The 26874-nt window shown below is 43.7% G+C and overlaps 2 protein-coding genes across 2 annotated transcripts; one reads left to right on the forward strand and one right to left on the reverse strand.

Annotated features, from left to right (window-relative positions):
* The first annotated feature begins 298 nt into the window (after positions 1–298).
* PGRMC1 (progesterone receptor membrane component 1) lies at positions 299–8182 on the forward strand. Its single transcript, XM_027089422.1, has 3 exons — positions 299–700; positions 4026–4181; positions 6896–8182. Exons 1-3 carry the CDS (start codon positions 376–378, stop codon positions 6997–6999), a joined length of 585 nt encoding a protein of 194 aa, XP_026945223.1. The 5' UTR covers positions 299–375; the 3' UTR covers positions 7000–8182.
* A 1735-nt stretch (positions 8183–9917) lies between these two features.
* Positions 9918–22653, reverse strand: LOC113610916 (A-kinase anchor protein 17B). The gene is made up of 4 exons (XM_027089421.1): positions 21891–22653; positions 20306–20433; positions 18664–18931; positions 9918–14478 (listed from the first exon to the last, which is right to left on the reverse strand). The coding sequence occupies exons 1-4, from the start codon at positions 22641–22643 to the stop codon at positions 12832–12834; spliced, it is 2796 nt and encodes a 931-aa protein (XP_026945222.1). The 5' UTR covers positions 22644–22653; the 3' UTR covers positions 9918–12831.
* Between the last annotated feature and the right edge of the window lie 4221 nt (positions 22654–26874).

The raw sequence follows: 26874 nt of genomic DNA on the forward strand, positions 1-26874 counted from the left end.
GCGGTTAGCTAGAGGATGGCGTGGGGATGGCGTGAGGCTGGGGCCAGGCCTCGCAGGTATTGCTGAGGGGAGTGCTCCGCAATCTCGGCGCCTGGGTATGCAGGATCCGGCTGGGGGAGGGGAGCCACTATCCCGAGGCAAGGTGGGGGGCCTGACCTAGGCGGGGCCCGACTGAGCAGCGCCGGGAGCTTCGGAGGCCGCGGGGAGGCGGGGCTGAGAGGCTCCGCCCATCCGGCCCCGCCACCGCCTGGCTCCGCCTCCTCCGCTGGCTAGTCCCTGTCCGCCGGGCCCCGCGCGCCACTAGCTCGCGGAGAGGGAGGAGAAAGCCAGTTCCGGAGCCCTCCCTATCCCGGCCCAACCTTTGCTCTAGCGATAATGGCTGCCGAGGATGTGGCGGGGACCGGCGCCGACCCGAGCGAGCTAGAGGGCGGCGGGCTGCTGCAGGAGATTTTCACGTCGCCGCTCAACCTGCTGCTGCTCGGCCTCTGCATCTTCCTGCTTTACAAGATCGTGCGCGGGGACCAGCCGACGGCCAGCGACAGCGACGACGACGAGCCGCCCCCGCTGCCCCGCCTTAAGCGGCGCGACTTCACCCCTGCCGAGCTGCGGCGCTTCGACGGCGTCCAGGACCCGCGTATACTCATGGCCATCAACGGCAAGGTGTTCGACGTGACCAAAGGCCGCAAGTTCTACGGGCCTGGTACGGCGGCCGGCCGGGGGCCCCAAAGACAAAAGAAGGGGCCCCGGCACGGGGCTGGGTCCCGGAGAGGCGAGGGGGAGCGGGGCGCCCCCGGGGAGGTGGGGGCGGAATGGCGGCAAGCCGGGGAGGGCGGGGCAGGGCGGCTCCCCGGGCGGGCAGGGGGCAAGAGGCGTCCTAGAAGGGCTGCGGGCCAGTGGGGGACGCAGAATTCCCGGTCCGCGCCGCCAGCCCCGGCGTGGGCTGGAGGAAGACGGCTGAAGCGCTTAAGCCGGGGGCGGGTGGGTGAGGTCGCGAGGCTGGAAGGTGGAGGCCGGGGGTGGTGGTACAGCAGAGCGCAGTGTTGGGGGGTTTCGAAGGTATCGGGTTTGAGGGTTCCTGGAAGGAGGGGATGGTGTCCAGCTGGAGAAAGGAAATGAGGGTGTCTCGAGGGAAACCTGACGGGGGGGAGGGCGGGAGGAGGTAGGGAGGTCCAGCCTTGGAGGGGACGCGAAGGCCGATGACGCCAGGAGTAGCCATGGTGGAATGTGAGGTTCTGGGAGAAGGGAATCGGAGATGGGATTAGCAGCAGGTAGGAGCATTGTGCGTGGCGCTGAGTGATGTGTGTGTGCGTATTCGGTGTATGCGGCTTGTCGTATGAGTGTGTGTGCGTGAGCGCGCGTGCGCTAGGAATGTGGCATGTGTCAGGTATGTGTGTGGCATGTGTTTGGTATGTGTGTGCGCGCGTGCTGTGTGTGGCAGACGGGGAAGGCTGGGAGGTGAACAAGGGAGGCTCCATGGGGGAAGGGAGCTGGATGAGGAAGGCTGAATGTAGCGGACGACAGGAATGTGGCAAGACGAGAAGGTAGCACAGTATTATACTCCGTAGCAGGAGAGAAAGGACTAGAAGCCAAAAAAAAAAAAAAAAATTTAAAATGGAGGGAGGGAGAAATGGGAGGATCCGGAGAAACAAGAGGGGTAGGGCTATGACGGCCGCTGGGTGTGGGGATTTCAGGAAAAGCCAACCGGAGGGGAAATGAGGGGTGGGTGACTGCTGAGCTGTTGGAGGGGGACAGGCTTGACGGGGCCTTGGAGATGAGGCTTTTCCAAGCTTGGTTGGGGATCAGAATCACCTGATGCGCTTGAGGTACAATACAGATTCCTGGCCTAATCTCCATAACCGCGGGAGGCGGGGGGAAGATCGAGGAATCTGCATTTTAACACACCCACCCCCAGGCAAATTCGAGAAGAATCCAGGTTTGGAAAGTTCTGCTTTATAGAATGTTTGGATCAGAGGAGGAAGAAGAGATTTTAGCTCCTCCAATATGGATGCCTCTAAAAATAAGGGGGCTCAGGGAGTATGGCCACTGGTCTGGAGATGAGGGAGAGGATAGCAGACAGTGACCTGCCTTCATTCCCGCTCCTGGTCTGTTTTACTTTCCCAGTCCAGCTCATCAAAATCAGATGTGCTAAGGTTCTTAAGGAACTCTCCCACTTAGCAGTTTTTCCTCGTGGAGGATTTTAGAAGACCTGCTTTCTGTAGGCATGTAATGGTCAAGATAATTTGAAAACCACACCTACGTTATTTGTCACTTACAGTGGCACACCTAAAGGCATTATCAGTAAGCATAATCGTGTCAATATCTGTTCTTACTGAGCTACACCATAAAGCAAGTGAAATGTGTGCCTGGAGCATCATCATATGATTGTAGTTTGCAAAGTCATTGAGAGGAATGTAGGCCTGTGTACAGAGCCCCAAACTGGGAGTCAGGCAACCTGGGTTCTCCGCCTGGTTGGATCACTGACCAGCTGTGTGACCTGGAGCAAAACATTGTTCTCTCTGGGCCTTAGTTGCTCCTCTTTAAAATGATAAGGATGGCCCATTGTGAGAACTCTCAGTCTCTACCTGCACTATTGTCCGGTGAGGCCATGAATATGTGACATCATCATTTGGAAATTATACTTGATGTTATAAAGGATTCCTAAAAATTAATTATTATTTTTAATGATATTATTGTATGCCTGGCACTTTTGTGGGTGCTGGGAATATAGCAGTGAACAAAACAGGCACAAATCTGCTCCTGGAGCTTACATTCTAGTGACTTTACATTCTGGTGAATAATATATATACTTCAAAGACTTTTAATGCTCCCCTCAGATTGTTTAAGTATTCTGTGACCATAATTTCTGAAATGGTGAGGTCCAAACCCGTACACTTGGCCTATTTACCTTCTCTAGTGGAAATGGTAGTATGTAATGATGATTAAAAATAACCATTTTTCTTTGGCATTTTAAAGTTGATCATACATTTCATCTAATTTGTAAAAATAAAAGAATCCTAGTGGATTGAGGTTTCAGGTGGCCAGGTCCTAATGAAACTTGATCTGTTCTCATACTTGGCATGGTGGTTACCTACAAACTTTTTCATGTCAGACTTGCTACTCAGTCCACCTTTGGGGAAACAACACATTGTTTAAAGTACACTGGCTTCTCTTCATTTACTTGTGCAATATTTAAATATGTCTAAAAATCCACTTTAAGTACCTACAGAATGATTCACTGCTCTCTTAGACAAAAATTTAGTATCATATATAATAGCATAATACTACGTATAATAGCATTCAGATATCTTATAGAATTTTCACAGTCTTCAAGCCCACCCAAAACAGGGTGACAGACCTGAGCCCCGTGCCATCTCCTTTGTTGACACTGAAGATTATGTAACCTGTGGATAGATTTCTGAACCACTGATATTCATAAAATGAGTTCTCCTGCAGATGCCACATGTTAATGTTTAACACGGTCTAGTCGTGCAACCAAAGATCTCTATAAGACGCTCTTGACTCATTAAATTGTATCAGAGTATGTTTATAAGAAGATGTTTTCATTTACACTTTAGTGTTTCTTATCTTCAGAATCCGTAACTTTCACTGATGCAGCCCAAGTGCCTAGAACAGAGCCAGGCTCCAGGTTCAATATCCAGAAGTTGAATTCTGACCCACGAATTCACTATTATCTTGGATCATTCCCTACTAACACCTTCCCCCCCAGGAGATAATCATTTATGGCTTTTTTATTAGCTGTTTGAAAATCACAAGAAATGAATGCTAATGTATAGCATTTTGATTTAGTTTTAGTTGTTTAAAAGTTTAATGACAACAGGTCTTTCAGTATCCACTAGGTAATGATCAAAGGATCAACATTACTTATGGTTTCCAAATGGAATCTGACATTCAAAAAGCAGGCTCTCCATGTTAATGGGTAAGGAAGCCATTTTCTGTGTGTGAACCACAGAGAAATTGACTGCCTAATAAATAATCGACTTTGGTTTTGTTTTTTTTTTTTAAAGAGGGGCCATACGGGGTCTTTGCCGGAAGAGACGCATCCAGGGGCCTTGCCACATTTTGCCTGGATAAGGAAGCACTGAAGGACGAGTACGATGACCTTTCTGACCTCACTCCTGCCCAGCAGGAGACCCTGAATGACTGGGACTCTCAGTTCACTTGTAAGCGGTTGTTTTTTGTTTTTTTAATTGTGCCTGGATCAAATTTCTACCAGTAATGGGATTCACGGCAGTACAATAGTTATTACTAAGCAGGCTACAACTGGGAAGCATTTTGATAGGCTCCTGAATCTTGGACGGATCAAGTTCATGGCTTGAAGTAATTGCAGCAGTGCTGAGTCACTTGCCGTGATTGCATACCAATTTCTAGCTAGTTCTCTGTGGAAACCTGGGTTTCTGTTTTTTTAAATTTTTGAGAGGTTTGCATAGATTTCACAATAGGCTTTGGTGCTTGGTGTGCAGGGGAAAGGAGAGTGGCCATGTTGGCTACAGAAAGAGGGAATTTTCATAAGCCCTCACTTGTAGAACTTGCCGTTTAAAAGCAGCCCACATTTCTGTTAAAGAAAGAGAGACTTGTATTCTACAAAACAGCTTCTCTTTGAATCTAATTGAGCCCAACTATAGGCCTCATCTACAAATGATGCTTATAATCTGCCCAGCAACAATGGTGTCTGCATTTTTAAGAAGAAAGCAAAAAGGAGACACTTGTTTCCTGGCTTATGGTATGGGCTGAGGTCTTTGCGGGGAAGTAAGGATGGGGGTTAAGTTCATATTTTGAGATTTGGGGAAGTGGCTTTTGTCCAACCCAAGTGTTTGATGATCACTTTAGCAATATTTCACTGCTAAGAATTTGAATAATAATTTTTCCCAGCTTTGAAACAGTATATAAAGACAGTGACCACTTCCTTGAGGGGGATTTTTCATTGTAAATGTCATTTTCTATTTGCCATTCTCTATAATCTGTTAAATATTATTGGCTTTTTGGGCTAAATCCAACCATTTTCTTTGAAAACAATGCTGACTTCAGAGAGTTCTGGATTAATAATTAGCCAGGTATGGCTCTACCTTTAGAGTCTGGATCCCGAGCAGACTAATAGCTTTCAAGTCCAGAGCAAGTCTTTTTACTCTGAAAACATAATTCAGCTATCTAACAGTCCCTCATTTTTTGCATCTTCAGGATGCCTTTGTAACAATAGATTCTTCTATATGAAACCAATGAGTCGTAATTCATAACTTACAGAGCTCCATTTTCTAGGGCTTGCCTTCATCAGTGGGGTAAAAAGTGTGGTTCCCCCAACCCCTTAAACTAAGGCTAGCCGCAAATACTGTTGTGACACTTCAGCTACACTCAGAGCTGGCGTGGATTCCCCTTAAGGCAGGTCTCTGAGGCGCCACGTGGCTTTTATTTGTCTTGCACAGGGACTTTTATAAAATGTTCAAATAGGGAAGTTCCAATTGTTCCTGACGATTATTTCACACCAAAGTAGCTCCGGTTGCCTGGTTAAACAGATTGGTTACCCCTCTAATTCCTACCGATACTCAGAAAGAGGAGTTCTTTTGGCCTTTGACACTGAGATGATGAACCCTACGTTAGCTTGGCCCTAATAATACAGGCAATATGGTGGTTGTCTGCTGACTCCATCCCTTCTCAGGTCCCTTACGTTCTGGTTGCCCTCTTAAATCTATTTTCTCCAAAGTCTCCAGTGCTCTCTGGTCTCTGTTAGCACTTCCCTTTAACCACGTATAGCTGTTGCCCCGTGTTGGGGGAGAATTCTGTCTCCTGCTCTCCCCTTCACCCACTAGACTGTTATCACTCCTTCCCTTCACTGTCAGACAGCCATCTAGTAATCCGCGGTTGTCCCTAACCATTGCTCCATCCCTCCTTGCTCCCTGCAGTATGGTTTCTAGCCCCACGATTCCATTGAACCTTCTTTCTCAAACGTTTCCAGGGACCTGCTTCTTGCCAATGCTAATTTCACTTCTCCAGTCCTGTTGTCAGTCTCCAGTCACGTGCCCCTCCAGAGTGGCTCCCTCTCCAGAGTCCCCGTTTCGGTCCACGGAATCTCCAGTTTTCACTTCATTTACTCATGTTTCCAGCTTCCTTTACGTGTCTCATAGCCTTCCCTTCCCATCCCCACGGACACCCCCTCCTCCCGGCTCTTGTTCCTCTGCATGTGGATCCACCCGCTGGCCTCCTGGTCACCCTGCTCCTGGGCTCTCCTGACCGTAATCTGCCGTGCCCTCTATACACAGTGATACCGTAGTGGCCACAGCACTGTTTTACCCTGTCATTCCTTTGTCGTAAACTTTCAACGCCCTTTGCCACACCCATGGGACAAGTCCGGACTCCTCAGGCTGGCTTTCCACATCTGTCTTAGGATTTCCCCGCCCTGTTTGGCTAGCGCTACTCCCAGTCTACTCCTGCCAACTTGGTCTCTTTATTGCTCCCCCAGATACATTCGGTCACACCTGCATGCCTTTGTGTGTGGTATTTGCATTTTCTGGAACCCCCTCCCTCCCCGAGTCCTTCTACACATTTTCCAAAGCATATCCTTCTCCCACAAAGTGTTCTGCAACCCTTCCACCTAACTCATAACAAGCCCTTGCTCTGCTAAACCTCCTATGCACTAACACAACTCATTCTGACATTACCTTGCACACTCGTTGTCAGGCATCGCTACCTGTTCTATATTTCTGTCTGCTGCACAAAACTCTAACTCCCTGGGACTTGGCTGGGACTGTGGTATAAACCACCTTCAGGAAGCCCAACGTGCTATTGTGTCGTTCGCAGGCCTCTCACAAGTGCTTTCAAATGAAATGTCATGATTTTCTCGAAAGCGTGAGAGTGACCGTTGTGTCTTCCTCTCTCCTTCCAGTCAAGTATCATCACGTGGGCAAACTGCTGAAGGAGGGGGAGGAGCCCGCTGTGTACTCAGATGAGGAGGAGCCAAAGGATGAGAGTGCGCGGAAAAGTGATTAAAGCCTGCAGTGGACGCATATCTATTTTTGTATTTTGCAGAATCATTTGTAACATTCCAGTCTGTCTTTAAAACACGGTGATTTCAATATTTAGAAAAGTTTTGAACTTGCTGTACATTTTTTTAATTAACATCACTAGTGACACTGATAAAGCTAACTTCTGTCTTAGAATGCATGATATGTTCGTGTGTCACAAATTCAGAAAGTGAACTGCAGTGCTGTAATTACTGTTTTTCTTCTATCTGTAGTCAGTACAGGCTGCATTTGAATTTGCTTTTCCTGAGAGACAGGTAAGACATGGGTATTTGCCCCCAAACAGGTAAAAATGTTAAATGTGCAAAGTCCTTCAAGCACCAAGGAACAAAAGGATTAACTTTTAGTCATGATGTTCTCTGAAGACACCAAATCCCTCACTTCTCAATTGACGTAACTGCATGATTTCTGTTTTATCTACCTCTAAAGCAAATCTGCAGTGTTCCACAGGCTTTGGTATTGATTAAAGAGAGGTGTCCAGTAACAAAACGAAATCTCAAAGCTCGGCTCAATTGCAAGAAATCTACTTTCTTTGTTTCCAGTCTGCATCACTGTCCTTGTCCTCCTTGGGACCCTCAGATGCCCTCACTGACATAGTAATCTGCAGTGAGGATTAAAACAGGATGTGAACATTCAAAAGCAAGCTTTGGAAAAAATCAGCTGGCTTGCCTAAAAACCTAAAACACATGAATAAGATTGTAGGACTATCTTCCCAGTCCCCACGTTCATGGTTATTTTACATGGTTGGACGTGAGAGAGGGGCATGCAGAACAGGAACAGGTGATTGCTCTCCTAAGAGCCTTCACACCCCTGAAGAATAAGGAAACCGAATACATCACTAGCCAAGTGGTTTTTAAAGTGTATTCATAAAGTAACAGTTATTCTTCTGTTGTTACAAAACTATAGCCACTGCAAGAGTAGTAGTCAAGTGTCTTGGTCTTTGATATTGGTCTTTTGGTTAACAATAAACTTAGCTTAAGTAGACTGTACAGTTGTAAGAGTTTGTAAAAGTATTATATGAACAATTAGTGAGGTTTCTTGTAGTTGAATAGTCATTGTATTTTCTTGTGAACTGTGTTTAATGGTTTTACCTCAAATCAGAAAACAAAACGAAGTGCTTTGGTCAGTTAATAAAATGGTTTTACCCAGTATAGTGTGGTGGGTTGCCCTGTTTTTTTAAACCTTAATCTGAGTAACCAGCTTCAAGAGTTTCACTTTTGAGTGACTTTTTTTGTATTCCAAAAGAGACAAGTAAAGGGGCAGAACTTTACAGAGGCCTCACACTACAAACCAAATACCAGCTTGTCCTGTTAAAAAAATAGTGAATTGAATTTATTTTTTGTGACTTGTCAAATTCTGCCTCTTCAAGTCAGAACTTAATAAACTCAGAGGCAGACTTCCACCTTGAGGTCTACGGCAAGGTCACTAAGGAGTAACTCTAGTGAAGACTGTTACCGAGTGCCAAGGCAGGTTTTGTTTTTGCTGTAATGTATCATCGGATTAGTAAAGTGTTCAGGAATCCTTATAGTAGTAAAGTTGATTCACTTTGTGCCGAAAGAAGGATATCAGATTTGCACGTGCAGTTGGTTGTATAAACACAGACAACCTATTACCCTGAATATTAGTGTTCTGCCATTTTAGTGTTAAAATTGGCAGACTTTTCTTACAAAGGAAGTACTCCCTGAATCAAAGAGGGCTCAAAAGCTTTCCAGCTTTTACGTTCTCAAACCATATTGCCTGTTTTTGTTGTTTTTAAATGTGTCCTTTTCCCCAACTAGTTTTCATTCAACAAATATTCGAGTTGCCCGTTTTGTGCCAAGCAACCTGTTAGGCCATATGCTATGGGGGAAGGGGAGGGAGAGAGAAATTGGGCCACCTTTGCAGCCTGAAATCTCATTTAGATGTGAAGATTAGGCTATTCCTTTTACTAAGTTAAACAGTTGTCTGATGCCAGGAGGAAAACATCCAGAGCCTGGTTAAAAGCTTCAATCCCAAATAGCCAGATTCCCCTCCATTCAGAACTAAATCAACATTGTATTGATTACAGGTAAAGTGATATTACCATCAGGCAGGACTTTGATCTAAAAACTCAAATCCAGTTCGCATAGTCGGGTAAGCCATACTATGTAAAAGGCGCCATTTAAGAAGATGAGGGAGTGGTGGTTTCAGCGGGGGAAGGGTCCGCTGTTTGCGCCCCACCTGCTTGCTTCTGGCCCCTGCCCAGATACACTGTTCTCAGTCCCAGCATCTGTGGGTCAGAAGCAGCATTCACTGTGCGTTTGTGGTATCTGTGGCCTCTCTACACAATGTCCTGTTCACCTTGCCTCAGAGGGCCAAACTTCATGCAAATCCTCAATCTAGAACAAGCAAGAACAGCCCTTGCTGTCTCAGAAAGAGCTCTTTGAACCCAACAAGAACCCTTTCAGCTCTAAAGTGCCCAGTTGTTCTCTAAGGTACAGTCCGCCTTTGTTAGGGATGCTTAGAGGCGGTTTGCTGTACATTTCATGTGAAAATACAGCTAAAGCTTGCAAGGTCAAAGACTGATCACTGAAGCCCCCCATGTGTCTGACTTGTTTCTGGATGTTGAGTAACTTCAACACTTCTACCAAGGCAAGGCCTGAAGGGATGAGATGAAATTCTGTGGAGTCCGTTTTGCTACCTTTAAAGAACTAAAACCTTTGCTGAAGGGAGAATAGTCTTGAGTCCAAATACCATGATTTTAATTTATCCAAGATGAAAACACAACTGTGGTTTCATGAGCTCTGACAGGCAATTACCATAAACTGGGGAAGTTGCCTCGAAACCACTGAAACCAGACATATTTTCATAGAGAATGTTACTGCAGGTGTGCAACCTTCTAGCCAGTACATGCGGTCAATGAACAAAGACTCTATGACTTTATTTTTAATATATCTGAAAATCAAATATGTATTATTTCTCTACCAATGCAAATGACAAAAAGGATCAACAACGTTAGTGCAAAGCAGCATACCACGGGTAGAAATCCCAACCCCCCAAAGTGGAATTATCAGCATTTAGAAGTTAACATTTTGAACAGTCTTGCGACAAGTGAAAATACATTTATTTGGTTCTTATTTTCCAAATTACCAGGTTACATGGCTTTCTACCCTGAGAAATTCAAACAAATTGAACAAAAACGCACTGACAGATTTTTAGCTTTCTTAAAGCACTATTAGCACGTACAAGGAAAAACATCTATTTTAAAAGACACAGCTTAAACTTCAGGCCCTCACTTAATGGGACATAGGAAAACGATATGAGAAAATACTTCTGCACCACTTAAACAACAGCACAACAAAGAATAACAATGTTAACAGAAAGTGATTACAACATTTTCGGCTCTGTTTCATTCCTTACTAAGCCAATTCATTTGAAAAGTTCAGGATAAATTGTTCTCTTCCTTGTTTAAGGCCTACACACCCCCCAAAAAAGAGGTTTACTCAAATCTAGAATGCATTACCACGAGACATAAAAATCCAAGGTTGTACAGAAAGTAAACATAAAACCAGTAATTTTACTTTCTTCTAGGTCCCAGGATGGTATTTAGCAAACAAAACAAGACCAAAATATTATATAGGAGTGACTTAGCACCAGTTCTATTATACAAAAAAAATTTTTAATTGCACATGCTGTATTCTGCAATTTATTTTTTTATGTCTGGTTACTGAGCAGCAAATTGTTTTCACGCCTAAAATCTCTGCAAAGAAAAATTATCAAATGACAGAAGAGATTGAGTTGGTGTTTTTTCTTTTTCAAAACAAGCATAGCTGCTTTCCATTACAAACCCATAATGCTCTTTGTTTCAAGGGCACGAAACATGAAAAAATAAGGAGGTGGGGGTCTCATTGGAGGAGAATAATACCTGGTTACCAGAAGTTGTCTGACAAAATACAAGCTGTTAGTAGTTTAAAAGCCTACTCCGGACAACAGTCCTCTGAACGTTAATAATCACTGCTAGCCCTCAGAGGAGAAAAGGCACTCGCCCTAGGAGCAATGTTTCAGATTAGACAAGACAAGCCTGGTTTTGATGGCAGAGTCACTGGCTTGCAAGTGGAATTGAATATAAGGGAGCCAACAAATCATTCATTGATAATAAGTATAAATCTGCTATGTTACATTCTTTTCTGAACTTTTGCTTGTACTGGCATACCTCTATTAAATGCTATTAGAGGAGATCAATGAAACAACTTGTGGCTCTTACTTTAGATCAATTAGAAGATTTTATAGCCATTTCAGATATCAGGTTGCTCAAGAGGGTGGTTATGAGCACACATCGTGCCTCGTCATTCTGGGCAACCACAAGGACTGGCATCCTACCTTGGCTTTACCAGCCTGGTACTTTTCTATGGACTATCAAATTAGGACTATTTGAAATGAATCATGTCATATGAAAATGTTGCCTTCCACTACTTCAGTGGATTAAAATCACCTTTTCCCCACTGCAGGCAATCTAATCTCATTGAGGTCTTCAATTGCCATGTCAGCTATAGCTTTCTTGGAAGAAAAAAAGTCATCTACTGCCCCCTGAGGTCCTAAATCCAATATAAGGCAGAATGAATCAGCCGAGCTTTCAATAGAACATGCACTGCATTAAGATGTATGTCTTTGCGAATCTATAAAATATCTCAATTTAAAAACATATTCAAGGAGTCCAAAACCAGTAGGTAAAAAGATAAATTGCTTATGTTAAGAGTTTACAAATCCGGCACACATACAATTTTTCCCCCGCTAGAAAACTATGGGCTTTACCCATGACTCTTCCTAACTCCATGGCATTATTGAGGATTGAGGAGGCACTTGTTAATGTTTTATAAAAGTCAGTTTTGGGATATTCAGTGGCTTTTTACAAACTGATGTCACCCAACCCTGAGTGAAAGGATTACATAACCTGAAATGGAATACTGTCATGTCCTCTCTTCCCAAGTGCCATTACTGGTGCCCCATGATCGTTCAATATTTCCTTTGGCAAATCCCATGTTATATCGCTTCAATCCTGTTGCTTTTCTAGGAGGGAATGACATGGGGTTCTTCCAAAAAAACAACTCTGCTAATGGTCCACTATCTGTGTAAACCTCAAAGGACGATCTGAGCCCCTTTCAGATTCTTCTTCCAAGGCTTTGTTTCTAAAAGGACAACTCTTTAAGTCCTATGAACATATTAATAAGATTAATTTCTTTCTAGTAGATGCTCATGGAACTGTCTAATGTCATGAAGAAGTCTATCATATGTTCTAGGTGTCATCTCTCCTCTTATCTATAGGTATTTCTAGATAAAAGTCAGGAAAGTTTGTTGCTGCACATGGTGTTCTGACGAAATTAAAGAACAAGTAAAAAGATCATTATTCATTCACTGCCATTCCCTCTGAAGATAAATGATGCTAAATGATAATGTTATGACCGCTGAAGAGCCATCGAGGGCTGCCTTCACTCCTCTCGGCGTTAATTTGCTCCTTTGACGGCACCGAATTGAAGTTGCAATCGAACTGTAGAAATGTCTGTCCTTGGATAAGGAAGTTTTGCAAGCACATTGTTTTACCAACCTTCAGAATCTGGATGTTTTGTGTTTCCAAAGTTTGCCAACACACCTGCAACACACACACACACTTAGATCTATGCTTTATCCTTTGGCAAGAGAAACAAGGTTTTGCATTTGACCTTGCTCGTGCTCCGAAGTGTTGCTCTCTTGCTCTGTAGTTGCTAACTACATAGCTACATTTGGTCTGAAATCTTCTTCTTGCACATTTTTATTGTGAGTAAGAGTTTCCTGATCTAAGAGACCTTCAAAACATTTGAAAATATAAAGAACTAGCGTGGTTGTTTCCTAAATAGCTTCCGTAGTCAATGTGCTCCTGACTGTTATGTCTGGTATAGTAATTATCAGAATTCAGCATGAAATCTTCAGAATTTTCATATCTTTTAAACCTCCTTGCATCCTGGTTATATTCTGACTTCCGTGGAGCCTCTCTTCTTTTGGGAAAATCCCCCAAATAGGAAGCATTAGCACTTTTTGATGATGTTATTGGCACATGAAAGGGCCTATAGTTCACTTTCTGGTTAAATGTACTATCACTAAACTGCATCCTCTTTCTTGTGACAGTGTCTAATTGATCACTGGCACTGGATTCGTGGTGGTAGATTTTATCAAATAAGTATTTGGGGGCCAATATTTCACTCTTTTTGCTGTTGCTCTTCTCATCTCTAATAGAACTGTTTTCACCCTCAAGCCATGAACATCTCAGTTCATAATTGGACCTCTTGCCTGGTTTCCTAAGCTCGTATTTAGAGTATTTTTCCTCCTCATGTTTCCACTCTGAGTACAAGGTTTGCTGACTTGACCTAATTTCTGGATCGCAAGTGATGATTTCATCAGTGTCAAGAGATCCCTTTTCTGGGGAGCTATCATATGTGGCCACAGATTTCTCTTTCTCCTCTTTGTTTATACTAAGGATTTCACTGAAACATTCAGAATCACTGCTAATTTCCTCTAAGAAATCTGTCAACCTCAAATCAAAGTCTGCTGACCTGTTGGGCGAGGAAACTTGGCTTTGACTTGTGGATATGGAATCTTGGACCTGGTAAGCATGAGTCTGTTCCAACAGATGGCTCTTTCCAAAAGCTGGGGATGGCCGATCACCAGCTTCACATACTGTGTCCTTGCAATGATGTTTAAACCCCTTAAACATTCTACACTCTTTGGCATAATCCACTTTTCCTCTCTTTTGTGCTTTATGCTCAGGATCCTGAGTACAAATCTTTGTGCAGGAATCGTCTTCTTGCACCTGTTCTCTCCTATCTAGGTTTTGCATTTGGCTCAAACTGGTTAAATGACGCTTATGTTTTCTCAAATTGATTTGAAATCCACTTCCTTTCGCATGGACGGCCCTGTGCCACTGACATGTGCTTGTTATGTGACTTGGTTCTAGGCAGATACGGGCATATTTTGGAGTGTGATAATAGTTAAGAAGATAGTCAATAAATTCATCTGTTTCATAGATCTTCTGTTTCCTGCCATGGTCTCTCTCAACTAATCTGGAAGAATAGGATTTATTAGAACCATGGTAGTCTTCTTTCGCAAGAGATTGACCTTGAATCATGGCAATTTGCAAAGAATTCCCATCAGGGAGCAAACTGTGATTGTATTCACTGGTTAATAATTTTCCAGTTCTCTCTTTTCTAGCTGAATATCTTAATTTTTTTTCCCCAAGGTAGTGGGAAGATTTACGTAAGTGAGCCGTAGCTCTTTCCTTCATTTTTTGTTTTCGCTTGTTATCTGACTTGGAAACCTGATATCTTGGCATTTCCTCCTGATTTTGAAGATACTGAGTGTTTAACTCTTCTTTCTTCAGAGCTCCCAGTGTGGTCCCCGGAGCACGATTAGCTTTGGAGACTGCAACATCTACCTCCCGTGGGTTAAATTGTATAGACCCCTTCAAAGAAAAAGGTTAAAAATCTCCATGAAAAACTAAACAGACTAAAATTTTCAAAGAAAATTGGGCTTTCTAGCATTGTTCTGAAGAGGTTTCTAACTACACCTAGGATAGACTGAAATTAGGAACAATATCACACTGAAGAAACAGGAGGTGCTAAATTAAATGTCTCGGTCTAACAGGAGCTGCTTTCATTAGGTCTGTGCCCGTCTTTATGTTAGAAGGCACCCCGGTTTACATACCTTCAAAAGCACATGACCCTTCGTATACCCAGACAAAACTATAAATGCAAATCAAAACTACAATGAGATATCATCTCACACCAGTCAGAATGGCCATCATCAAAAAATCTACAAACAATAAATGCTGGAGAGGGTGTGGAGAAAAGGGAACACTCTTGCACTGCTGGTGGGAATGTGAATTGGTTCAGCCACTATGGAGAACAGTATGGAGGTTCCTTAAAAAACTACAAATAGAACTACCATATGACCCAGCAATCCCACTACTGGGCATATACCCTGAGAAAACCAAAATTCAAAAAGAGTCATGTACCAAAATGTTCATTGCAGCTCTATTTACAATAGCCAGGACATGGAAACAACCTAAGTGCCCATCATCGGATGAATGGATAAAGAAGATGTGGCACATATATACAATGGAATATTACTCAGCCATAAAAAGAAACGAAATTGAGCTATTTGTAATGAGGTGGATGGACCTAGAGTCTGTCATACAGAGTGAAGTAAGTCAGAAAGAAAAAGACAAATACCGTATGCTAACACATATATATGGAATTTAAGAAGAAAAAAAAATGTCATGAAGAACCTAGAGGTAAGACAGGAATAAAGACACAGACCTACTGGAGAATGGACTTGAGGATATGGGGAGGGGGAAGGGTGAGCTGTGACAGGGCGAGAGAGAGTCATGGGCATATACACACTAAAAAACGTAAGGTAGATAGCTAGTGGGAAGCAGCCGCATGGCACAGGGATATCGTCTCGGTGCTTTGTGACCGCCTGGAGGGGTGGGATAGGGAGGGTGGGAGGGAGGGAGACGCAAGAGGGAAGAGATATGGGAACATATGTATATGTATAACTGATTCACTTTGTTATAAAGCAGAAACTAACACACCTTTGTAAAGCAATTATACCCCAATAAAGATGTTTAAAAAAAAAAGGTACATGCACCCCTATGTTCATAGCAGCACTATTTACAAAGCCAAATCATGGAAACAACCTAAATGTCCATCGACAGATGAATGGATAAAGAAGATGCGGTACATATATACAATGGAATACTACTCGGCCACAAAAAAGAACAAAATAATGCCATTTGCAGCAACGTGGATGCAACTAGAGATTTTCATACCAAGTGAAGTCAGTCAGAAAGAGAGACAAATACCATATGATATCACTCATATGTGGAATCTAAAATACAGCACAAACAAACCATCTACAAAACAGAAAGAGACTCACAGACATAGAGGACAGACTTGTGGTTGCCAAGGGGGCGGGGGGTGGAGGAGGGAAGGACTGGGAATGTGGGCTTAGCAGATATGAAATATTATATATAGGATGGATAAACAACAAGGTCCCACTGTATAGCACAGGGAACTAGATTCAATATCATGTGATAAACCATAATAGAAAAGAATATTTAAAAAAAGAACGTCTGTATGTATATAACTGAGTCCCTTTGCTGCACAGCAGAGATTACCACAACATTGTAAATCAGCTATACTTCAATTTTTAAAAAGTTTTTTAAAAGCACATGACCCTTTTTCCTTTGTTCACAAATGGATGAGTCTACTTACTGTCCAGGTATTGTGCTAGGGGCTGGGGACATGAAGAGGCATAAGAAATGCTCTAGAGCCCTCCCTGGGGCTACAGTCCTAGAACAAGAAAAGACTGATGGGTGAAATGTGTGTCTAAAAGGGTCAGCTGCCTTTGAAAAAGATAAACAAAGGGCTTTCTGGGCTATAGTCCAGCTTCTTCCCATGGATTGCAGAGGGGCGTGACCCTGAGCTGCCCACCTCACCCGCCCCGGTTGGAAACAAGACAGCAAGTAGAAAATATGGCTGTGACAGTGGTTCTCTCTGTGGTGCTCTCTGCTCTGCACGACTGCAGGGCAGGTGAAAGGTCCTGCACATGGGCCCTATCTCGCTGGGAGAGCTTGTACTGAGCTCCCACTGACACCTGGCACAAATCAGGGCACAGAGCTTACCCAGGACTTGGAATTAGAACCTGCGGACTGCATAATCAGTGTAAGGTATTGATGAGGCCGAGAATTAGGCACCACACATATTTAAAGAGAGAAATTCTTCACGAGGAGTCACCCTTGGCAGTCATTAAGGTAAACTAAAAAAGATCAAGCTCACCTTATTGTAAAGGGAAATGTGAGGTTTTTCTGATCCTGATTTCATGCAGTTTGATTGGCCACACCAATGAGAACAAAAAGCTGAGATGGCAAATACACATAAAATTAGCTCTATCTAAAATGAATGCCACGGGACCTCCCTGGTGGTGCAGTGGTTAAGAATCTGCCTGACAATGCAGGGGACACAGGTTCGAGTCCTGGTCTGGGAAGATCCCACATGCCACGGAGCAACTAAGCCCACCTGCCACAACTACTGAGCCTGTGCTCTAGAGCCCGAGAGCCACAACTACTGAGTCTGCGTGCCACAACTCCTGAAGCCCGCACGCCTAGAGCCCATGCTCTGCAACGAGAAGCCACTGCAATGAGAAGCACATGCACCACAACGAAGAGCAGCCCCCGCTCGCCGCAACTAGAGAAAGCCCGTGTGCAGCAACAAAGACCCAACTCAGCCAAAAATAAATAAATTAAATAAATTAATTTAAAAAAATAAAACGAATGCCATTCACTTTTCATATTTAAGAACACTGAATATGGCTTTTTAAATTAACACTTTGGGAGGCCTTTCTGGCCTTTACTCTGGGACATCTGCTGAGTCTGGTTATCTTTAGGAGGTCAGTAAGTGGGAGAACAAAAAACTTCCGAAACTGAAACTCTCCAAGCAAAACAATTGGCCTGTGATGTGAGACATTCCTTAGCAAATAGTTTAAGACTAGACTAAGGGACTTCCCTGGTGGTGCAGTGGTTAAGAATACACCTGCCAATGCAGGAGACACGGATTCGAGCCCTGGTCCGGAAAGATCCCACATGCCACGGAGCAACTAAGCCCATGTGCCACAACTACTGAGCCTGCGCTTTAGAGCCTGCGAGCCACAACTACTGAGCCTACGCGCCACAACTACTGAGCCTGAGCTCTAGAGCCCACAGCCACAACTACTGAGCCTGCGTGACACAACTACTGAAGCCCACATGCATGGAGCCCATGCTCTGCAACAAGAGAAGCCACCACGATGAGAAGCCTGCACACCACAACACAGTCATCCCCGCTCGCGACAACTAGAGAAAGCCCGCGCACAGCAACAAAGACCCAACACAGCCAAAAATAAATAAATAAATAGTTTTAAAAAGGACTAGACTAACAGGAGCTTGCTCCACCAAGGTCTCTGTTCAAGGTTCTCCCTTCGCATCCAAACCTGTCACAGATGAATGGCCAATGAAAATTAATGGAGGACTACAAACCCAACACCCCCACCACCCATTTCTTCCCCCATGCATTTTTTGTTACCTCAATTAGGAACTTACAAAAGTAGATGCATGAGCTGTATCGCCCCGGGTGAAACCATCCTAAAGTTTAGAAACACAAAGTGTGTGTGTGCCAGATGGTTGTGGGGGGGGGGGGGGGAAGGGGGTGTGAGACCCAACGCCTTCAGAAAATCTGGGTATCCCTTTGGTAAATGCACAATTGGGGTTATTAGAGAACAGCCTATTGAAAATAAACCCCAATGAATACAGTGAGCCTTCCACGTGTGCTGTTTAAAGGATAGGCCATTGTTTAAAAGTAAAGGTCATGGGCTTCCCTGGTGGTGCAGTGGTTGGGAGTCCGCCTACCGATGCAGGGGACACGGGTTCGTGCCCCGGCCCAGGAGGATCCCACATGCCGCGGAGCGGCTGGGCCCGTGAGCCGTGACCGCTGAGCCTGCGCGTCTGGAGCCTGTGCTCCGCAACGGGAGAGGCCACAACAGTGAGAGGCCCGCGTACCGCCAAAAAAAAAAAAAAAAGTAAAGGTCGTGTCTCAGAAAGGTCAGTACCTACCCAAAGCGAGGAACAATGGGGCAAGGGCCTTATTGCGATTTTCCTCAGGAGCGCCCGCAGCAGGCGGAGGGCCTCCAGCCGCCTCCTGGCCAGCAGGCCCTTCCTCTCTTCCCAGTCCTCGGAAGAGCTGGGCCCCTGACGGGCCTCCGCTTTGGCACTGTCCTTCTGTCTCCTTTGCCGGTGTCTGTTTCTTTCCTTCAGGGCGTGCCTCCTGACTCTGGCCTTTCTCCTCTTTTCCTGGGCTTTCCTCTCCTCCTCTTTTCTCTTTCTGGATAATGATTAACAGAGTCAACCCTTCAGAAGGTATTTATCAGTCATTTGCCGCCCTTCCCACTCCCGTCCCCCTGCCAGGGCCCGACAACGCATAACTAAGTTGATGAGTTAGAAACATGTATAGGAGACCTCATGCAGAGAGTATTAAAAAAAGAAGAAGAAAGCAACTGAATTCAAAGGAGAGGCCTCTAGCCTCCACCTTCTCAAACCATCAGCAGGGGCTACTGGATCCAGCTTTCACAGCGAAGATTCCTTTTCTCTTGAGATCAAAACCTTCCGTGAGTTGGTGGCACAGGGCAAATGACAGTAAGTCAAGGCACTCAGAAAATAAAGGTGAGAACTGGTCTTTGGTGCAGACTACTTAACAGAGTACACCACCATAAAGAGACTGGCTTAGAAGCACACGGCCTTATTGTTCTGCCATTTTCTGAAAATTTCAGCTGTTTTGGGTAGGCCCTCATGGAAACATGGAAAAGGGGGGAGAAAAGGACAGTGGCCTGAGGGAGGGCTTAGCCAAAAACTGGAGGATTAGCTAAGCTGCATGGTCAATCTGGAAATTTGGGGGGAATCGTTACCTTGACTGGGCTCAGCGTCTGGCCAGGTTTCACAGATGTGACCTCAAGTAACTCCTGGCACTCCGCCAGCCAAAAAAAAGTGAGAGGAAGATGGAAGGGTACTCTTAAACTCCTCTTTTGAATGGCTATAATTTGCATAAAAGACTGGAAGAATAAACACGCAAGGGGAGGAGCCGGGAGGTAAAACTGGTTTTGGGAGCCCTGTGGTTCTGGACCATTTGTCCCTTCTTAGCAAACCTTTGGCGATCCAATAGCCCTTTCTAGTCTCAAGCTCCTAAACTGGGGAACAATGATAAACTCAAAGAAGTAAATACAGAGGCTCCTCAAATTCACAGAAAGAACTTGGGCCCACGAGAAAAATAGTCTCAACAAATCCATGCTTTCTGGCCTGTGGGTTAGAATGATTATTGATCACTTTATGGAAGAAAATCTTTTCCAGACCTAAAAAGAATTTTTCCCCAAAATTTCAATTGATAGGTAAGGTAAAATTTGGTAAATTTAGGTAAACTGCTAGAATTTTCACTCTAAAATTTCCTGGTCTTTTTTTTTTTTTTTAATGACCATTTCCTCCCAGACATCTTAATCTGGCTGGTCCCACAATTCTTCATTACTTGTTCTTCCTGACAAGCATACTTTTTAAGTCTCTTGCTTTCAACTGCTTTCTCTTTTGGTTTTGTAACAGCACAGTGGAAAGACTGCACCAATTTCTCCTCCCCGCAGCCATTCACCTGAAGGGATTAATCCATAAATCAAAAGTTTAAAAAAACCCTCTTCATTGAAGTTGGTCTCCTCACCTTTCAGCCTCTTCCTCTTCTCTCTTCTTTTTTTTCCTTTCTTCCTCCAGCTCTTGTAATTTCAGCCTTTCTTGATTTCTCCTCCTTATAGCTCCTTCACTGAAGTGTTTGGTTGTATCAAACATAACCTGCCCCCAAACAATTCAAAGTTTCATTAGAAAAGTTTGCCCACTGGCTGGGTGTGTCGAAGGCCAGAGAGATAAAACTAATTTGTACGTGGCAGTGCCAAACCAAATGAATTAAAAATGCCTTCTCTGCATCCCAGCACCCAGACTGTTCCACTGCTTCTCAGTTACCTGCCAAACAGTCCTTGTGGGGCTCTAGAATTTTCTTTGGCAGAACCCTTGAGGAGCTCACTTGACAGCCATAGGCGGCATCACAGTGCCATGATGGATGCAAGTTCTAAGGGATGTGAGTATATTGCCTCTGGTTTGTTATAGTGATTAACTGAGTTAACGTATTTTTTTAATCACCAGAGACAAAAAGAGTCCAAAAATGGGTGAGACGAGGGTGGGAGAGCAAAGATGTAAGAAAACTGACCAAATGAGATACAAGATCTGACTACAGTGATTATTAAACAACTTTGCAAATCTCTAAATAAAGTGGAAGTCAGATTGAGGTGCTACAAATAAACTTGCCTAAAAAATAAATGGAGGCAGAAGTAGCTATTTAAATATGCATGAGTGATAAACACCAAATTCACCATCATGGTTACCTTTGAGGGGAGGGAGGGGCCTGAGACTGAGGATGGTACACAGAGGGGAGCATGTTCTCATATCACTGGTAATGCTTTATTTTTTAAGCTGGGCAGTGGTACATGGGCGGTCATTATAGTATTTGCTATATCTTTTGTCGGACTGAATAGCTCATAATTTTCAAATATATATTTTAACCCACATACACACACACACACACACACACACACACACACGAAGCTACCGAAGCTGAAAGTCCAAATTCACACTAAAGACTGATTTAGAGAAAAAGGAGGGTTTAGCTGCATCTTTTCTTCTGCTGGATTAAAGCTTCAAGAAGGAGGTGACCAGGCATTCAGACAGTGATGGAGTGACATGCCTGCATAGACAGGCTGACTCTGAAAGGAAAGGATCCAGGTTTGTTGGGATTTTGTTTCAGCAATTTACCTGACAGACAACAGGAACATATAATAAATTGTGACCCCAGTAGCAAAGAGGGAGTAAACTGCTTTCCTCGTGGTTTCAAGCTGCATGTTGCCCTCTCTCCTGGCAACTTGTCAAATGGAATAAGTATCTGAGATACTTCCATAAGGACCATGAAGAATCCTTTGATGCCCCCAAGAAGCTGGGGCAGAGCCCCAGACTATAACAACCATCGTTTTCAAACCACAGCTGGCAGCATGGCTGATAGCAGAAGAATGTTCAAATCAGGATGATATTTTTTCCCCTAATCATCCATTGATTAACAATAACACAAATCTTTACATTAGCTATTGATCAGAGCCTACTGGGGTCTAAGGAAATTTGTTGCAGACGCTTCCTCCTAGCTTTTACTCAGGACCACCTGAACAGTGGGAAATTTTGTTTAAAAACCCCTGGCTGTTCCTTACCTTAATGTTACATGCCAGAGCTTTCCCATCATCTCCTTTAAGCATCAGCTTCATCCCGCGGAGGGACTCCATGGCCTTTACAAAGTCAGTTGACTCCTGGTACTGTATAAAGGCCTCGAACGTCTGCAAGCCGAAGCTGAACCCACCAAAGCTCCCACCAGTCATGACTTCTCGGTAGGGGTCGAGCATCGGAATATCCACATTCTTGATCTTCCCAAAACTTTCAAAGACCACCCGAAGGATCTCTTCACACGGCTTCTCCCCGCTGGAACCTTTAGGTGCAAACCACTTGCAGGGCAGGCCTTCGAAGTATATGGAATCTGGGCTCTTATCGTGGTCCTGCTCTTCAGACCCGTCAGCCAACGGTGCCCCGTTTTCTTTGGGGAAGTGTTCCCACTCCCCCTGGGCATCTGTGGCCACTACTCTCAAGTCTGTTTTCAAACCGCTTAGCTTGATGATCTTCCCGTGTAACTTGGCCTTCAGGATCTGAACCAAACTTCGAGTTTCAGCCTCCCCCTCAAATCGGATGAAGTCCTTAGTACTCTTGGAGAGCCGCACTGTGGTGAACTGGTCAGGACAAATCAGGCTCTTCAGCTGGTCAAGAACTTCCCAGTTAGAGAAGGGCCTCATGGGTTCCGTGCTCTCAGGGAGCAATACATTGATCATCAACTTTGCTATGGGCTTGAGGTAGAGGTGCTGAGCCGCACAGAGCTCCGTTGCCTCTGAATTATCATACACCATCGTGACCGTCATGGTATCTGCGGGAAACCTTAGAGGGCGAAAGGGAACATTTTGATACAAATGGAGCAAAACGCAGATTTAGATTTTGAATGCTGCCATTTGCTGGACTTAGGTCAAATTGATAGGGGAACGTATACTATCGGGAGAATTAAGACAATAGCTTACATTTGTTTAATGTGTTTTAGAGGTTTCAAAGAGTTTCCAAAGACTGTGTCTCAGTTCCCCTAACTGTAAAATAGAAATAATAGGATTTCAGGAAGGAGTAAATGAGTGAGTACAGGAAATCCTTAGAATAGTGCCCAGCACACAGGAAGTTCTCAATCAACATAAGCTATGGCTATTATTTTTTTATTTTATTTTATTTTTTTTGTGGTACGCGGGCCTCTCACTGTTGTGGCCTCTCCCGTTGCGGAACACAGGCTCCGGACGCGCAGGCTCAGCGGCCATGGCTCACGGGCCCAGCCGCTCCGCGGCATGTGGGATCTTCCCGGACCGGGGCACGAACCCGTGTCCCCTGCATCGGCAGGCGGACTCTCAACCACTGCGCCACCAGGGAAGCCCTATGGCTATTACTTATACTACTTTGTCTCATTTGGTTCCTGAAGCAACCTGTGAGTAGGTATTTTCATGCCTGTTTTAGAGATGGGGAAATTCAGATGGATTCAGGAAAATTAAACGACTTGCCCATATATTGACACTCCAAGATTCCAAATCTCCAGTCTATTGTACAACTGAGCTCAAATGTAAAGTCCCAGAAAAACCAGCTGGGGATGGCACAGAAACAGGGCCGGGGTAAAATACACGTAGCACATTCATGAACACACACCCAGCCGACAGTTCTAACCCAGGTACCTGATCTAGCATCCTTCGTCCAGGATGCTTTCCAAGTCTCACACGGACATATCTACTCTCATTCCTCCAGTCTGTCGACTTTCACTAAATTGAACTCTAAGATCAAGGGAAGAGAAGACAGTCTCTCCTAGTGAGTGACAAAGAGAATCTTCCCTCTACTTCGGGACTGGAGTACTGCAAAAAAAAAAAAAAAAAAAAAAGGCCACCAAAAGCAGTATCTTATATTAGGTTCTAGAAATCCTTATGTTAGCAACACTGAACTGGGATGATATGAGAATAAACATGTGCTCCTTCTCCAAAAAAGTTATCTAAAGAGCATAATGAAGACAAAATCCAGTCCATTTGCTGCAATTTGCAACATAAATAAGAGTCAACACTAAACTCCTTTAGGAGAAAAATTAATTTGATATTCAATTAAGATATACTGAACCCCCAAATTTATCTGTAATCAAGAGGTATTTATTTATACAACCTAATTTAAAGCAAGGCTTTAAAAAATATTCCAGAAAAAATATTCACAAAATAGTTAATCACTTCAAAGTAACCAGTCTGTCATGCTCTCCATTTATTCCAGTGATACTGCTTTTGTTTTAAACACTTTGGAATGCTTCGCTTGGATTGATTTCAAAGTCTGAGCTACATTCTTTTAAATAGCCTTGATGGAGGTCAATTTTGAAATTCTTTTATTGTGTATTTGATATTTCAAAATCATCAAAAATTATCTAGAATCAAGAATGCTGGATAAAATGAACGACTATAAAGAAGAAACTGACTTTTCAATTGGTTCATAAGTCCCCTTACAAGGAGATTCTGAGAAAGGCTCTAATTATTCTTTTTTAATTAGTGCGTACATTGCTGGAACAGGTATAAAGCTTTGAAAGATGGCAAGTTTGAAGGACAATATTGACTGTTGTAGTATAACAGTTGCAAAAATGATCCTAATATTCCACCCCTCCCTGTATCCACACCCTTTGTAATGTGACTTTGAGTTGTTGCTATCAAGAGATAGAGTCTATTTTTCCCCAGCCCTTGAATTTGAGACGGCCTTTTTTTTTCCCTAACAGAATGTGGCAGAAGTGTCCAAGTGCTAGTTCTAAGACGAGGTGTCAAGTGGCCCTCACTCTCCTGGAATCCTGCCATACCATGAGGACAATCCTGGGCTAGCCTGCTTGAGGATGAAAGGCCACATGAAAAAGCCCTCTTGTGACAGATGAGCTGTCCTAGACCAGCCAGCCCCCAGCCAACCCACCAACTGATGGCTGACACATGAGCAAACCCTGTCAAGATCAGATGCAGCCACCACAGATCAGCAGAACAGTCCTGAGAACCTATAGACTTGTGAGAAATAATAAATGGTTTTTGTTTAAGCCACTAAGTTTGGGGATGGTTTATTATACGACAACAGCTAACTGATACAAACATCTAAATTTTAATTAGTTTCAAGATACACAATCCCATTTAATAGTTTTTACACAAATACATAAAAATTACAAAAACCCATTCCTGGGAGAGTTTTGGGAAGAAAGAAAAACTAGGCACCTTCATATCTTGCTAGAGATAGTGAAAATTAATTACATCTTTTTTTAGAATAACTTGGCAAAACAAACCAAGAACCATAAAATATGTTCATCCCCTTTGGTCCAGTAACCTGCTCTAGAAACTCATGCTAAGGAAAGAATTAAAAATAAGAAAAGAACATGTTCAAAGCTGCTTATTGCAGTGTCATTTTAGACACAATTTTGTCACAACTATGTATACACAGGAATGAAGTTCAGAATTGCATTATGATTTTTTGCAAAGTGGTTTTAATAAAACTTTTTGCTGACTTACAGTGTTAACAGATGCACTTGTAGTCATTCATTTAAAATTATGGTCAATATAAATGGATTTTATTAAAAACTTCAATTTTTCCTTCTACTTCAGATTAACCTCACAAAGCCCACTAAAAATCATCAACTTCTTGAGGTTAAATATATGCCTCATATCCTTCACAAGGGTGATTTCCACACAGTGAAACAGTTTCTATATTTTAGCCAGATCTCTCCACTTTCCTGAAGTATAATAAAGGTTCTCCTCAAATTTGGAGGGAAAACAGTCAGATGGTATTTTATAGTGCTTGATGTGCTGTATTTTTCACATGAAAAAACAAAACAAAACTGGCTATCACTTCCATCTCACACCGAAGCAAAAATAAGCAGTAAATTCTACAGCAGAGGTTACAACTCAGATGATCACAGTGGACAGCAAGACGGTCTCAGCGAGCAAAAAACACTGAACAGAGGCGGAGACCAGTGCCTCATCTGAACCCCCAGTGAGGGAAGGAGGGCCTGGGGTGGCCGCATCCTCCTATTAATCCAGAGAGGTCAGAAACTGAGGTTCTTATGCGAAATCTGCTTTTTCAGATGCTGGCAATCAAGGAAAACAATTTACAAGCACTGCGAAGTGCAAATAAACAGACCTGCAGGCCTTGCTGCCTTGCCTGCCCACAGCCTCTGCTCTAGGGTCGATGTTTGCTCACCCGGCCCTCCAGTGACAGGACTCTACACCTCAATTCGGAAGCATTTAAGTTATTTTCTGACTTTCTCAAGAGGACCCAATTGGTTTTCAAAAAAACAAAAAAAAAAAAACAAAAAAAAACTGGCCTCCTTTAAAAACCTCAATTCCAATTCCTCTTTCCCAACTTCAGCAACAGCAGCAAATTAGACATTGCTTCTCCTTTCTTCCCCTGCTGGTCACAGGCTTTAAAATGAAATGTTTGTGAATATTTCATCTTTGAATAGTCTCCCAGAATAGGGAGCTAACCTTCCAATCTTATTTTTTTTTTTAAATATTGAGGACCTACTGTGTACCAAGAAGTAAGCTTTTTACATATGCCATGGCTTCAATGCTACAGCAATGTCATTGGCAATTTCTGCCAGATCGCTGAAAATGAACCAGATGGTGCCTGGCGCATAGGTGCGCGATAATTATGAATTCCTATTGCGATGCTTTTTCCTTAAAGAGGCCTCAAGCCAAAACTAACAAAAAATGAAGGAGGAAGAGGAGGGGGAGGGGGAGGAGACTTCCTACCAGGAAGACAGGTAGAAGGGGGAGAGGGGGGAGGGGGAGAGGGAGGAGGGGGAGAGGGAGGAGGGGCAGGGGGAGAGAAAGAAGGAAGAAAGGGAGGAAGGGAGGGAGGGAGGCATAGGTGTGTACTTATTGACATGGAAGGACGCCCATGATACTTTTTAGAGGAAAAAATAAAAAGCAAGTTGCAGGATAATAATGTGCAATGTGATCTTGTTTTTGTAAACGTAATATAAAGTAATAAAAGTAATATAAACACACATGCATGGTGGGCGCACGTGCACGCGCACACATACAGACCTCTCTATAAAGTCTGGAAGGATGT

Source organism: Aethalodelphis obliquidens, unplaced genomic scaffold (genome assembly GCF_003676395.1).
Source record: "Aethalodelphis obliquidens isolate GAN/ISIS:26980383/991018 unplaced genomic scaffold, ASM367639v1 scaffold66, whole genome shotgun sequence".
Lineage (NCBI taxonomy): Eukaryota > Metazoa > Chordata > Mammalia > Artiodactyla > Delphinidae > Aethalodelphis > Aethalodelphis obliquidens.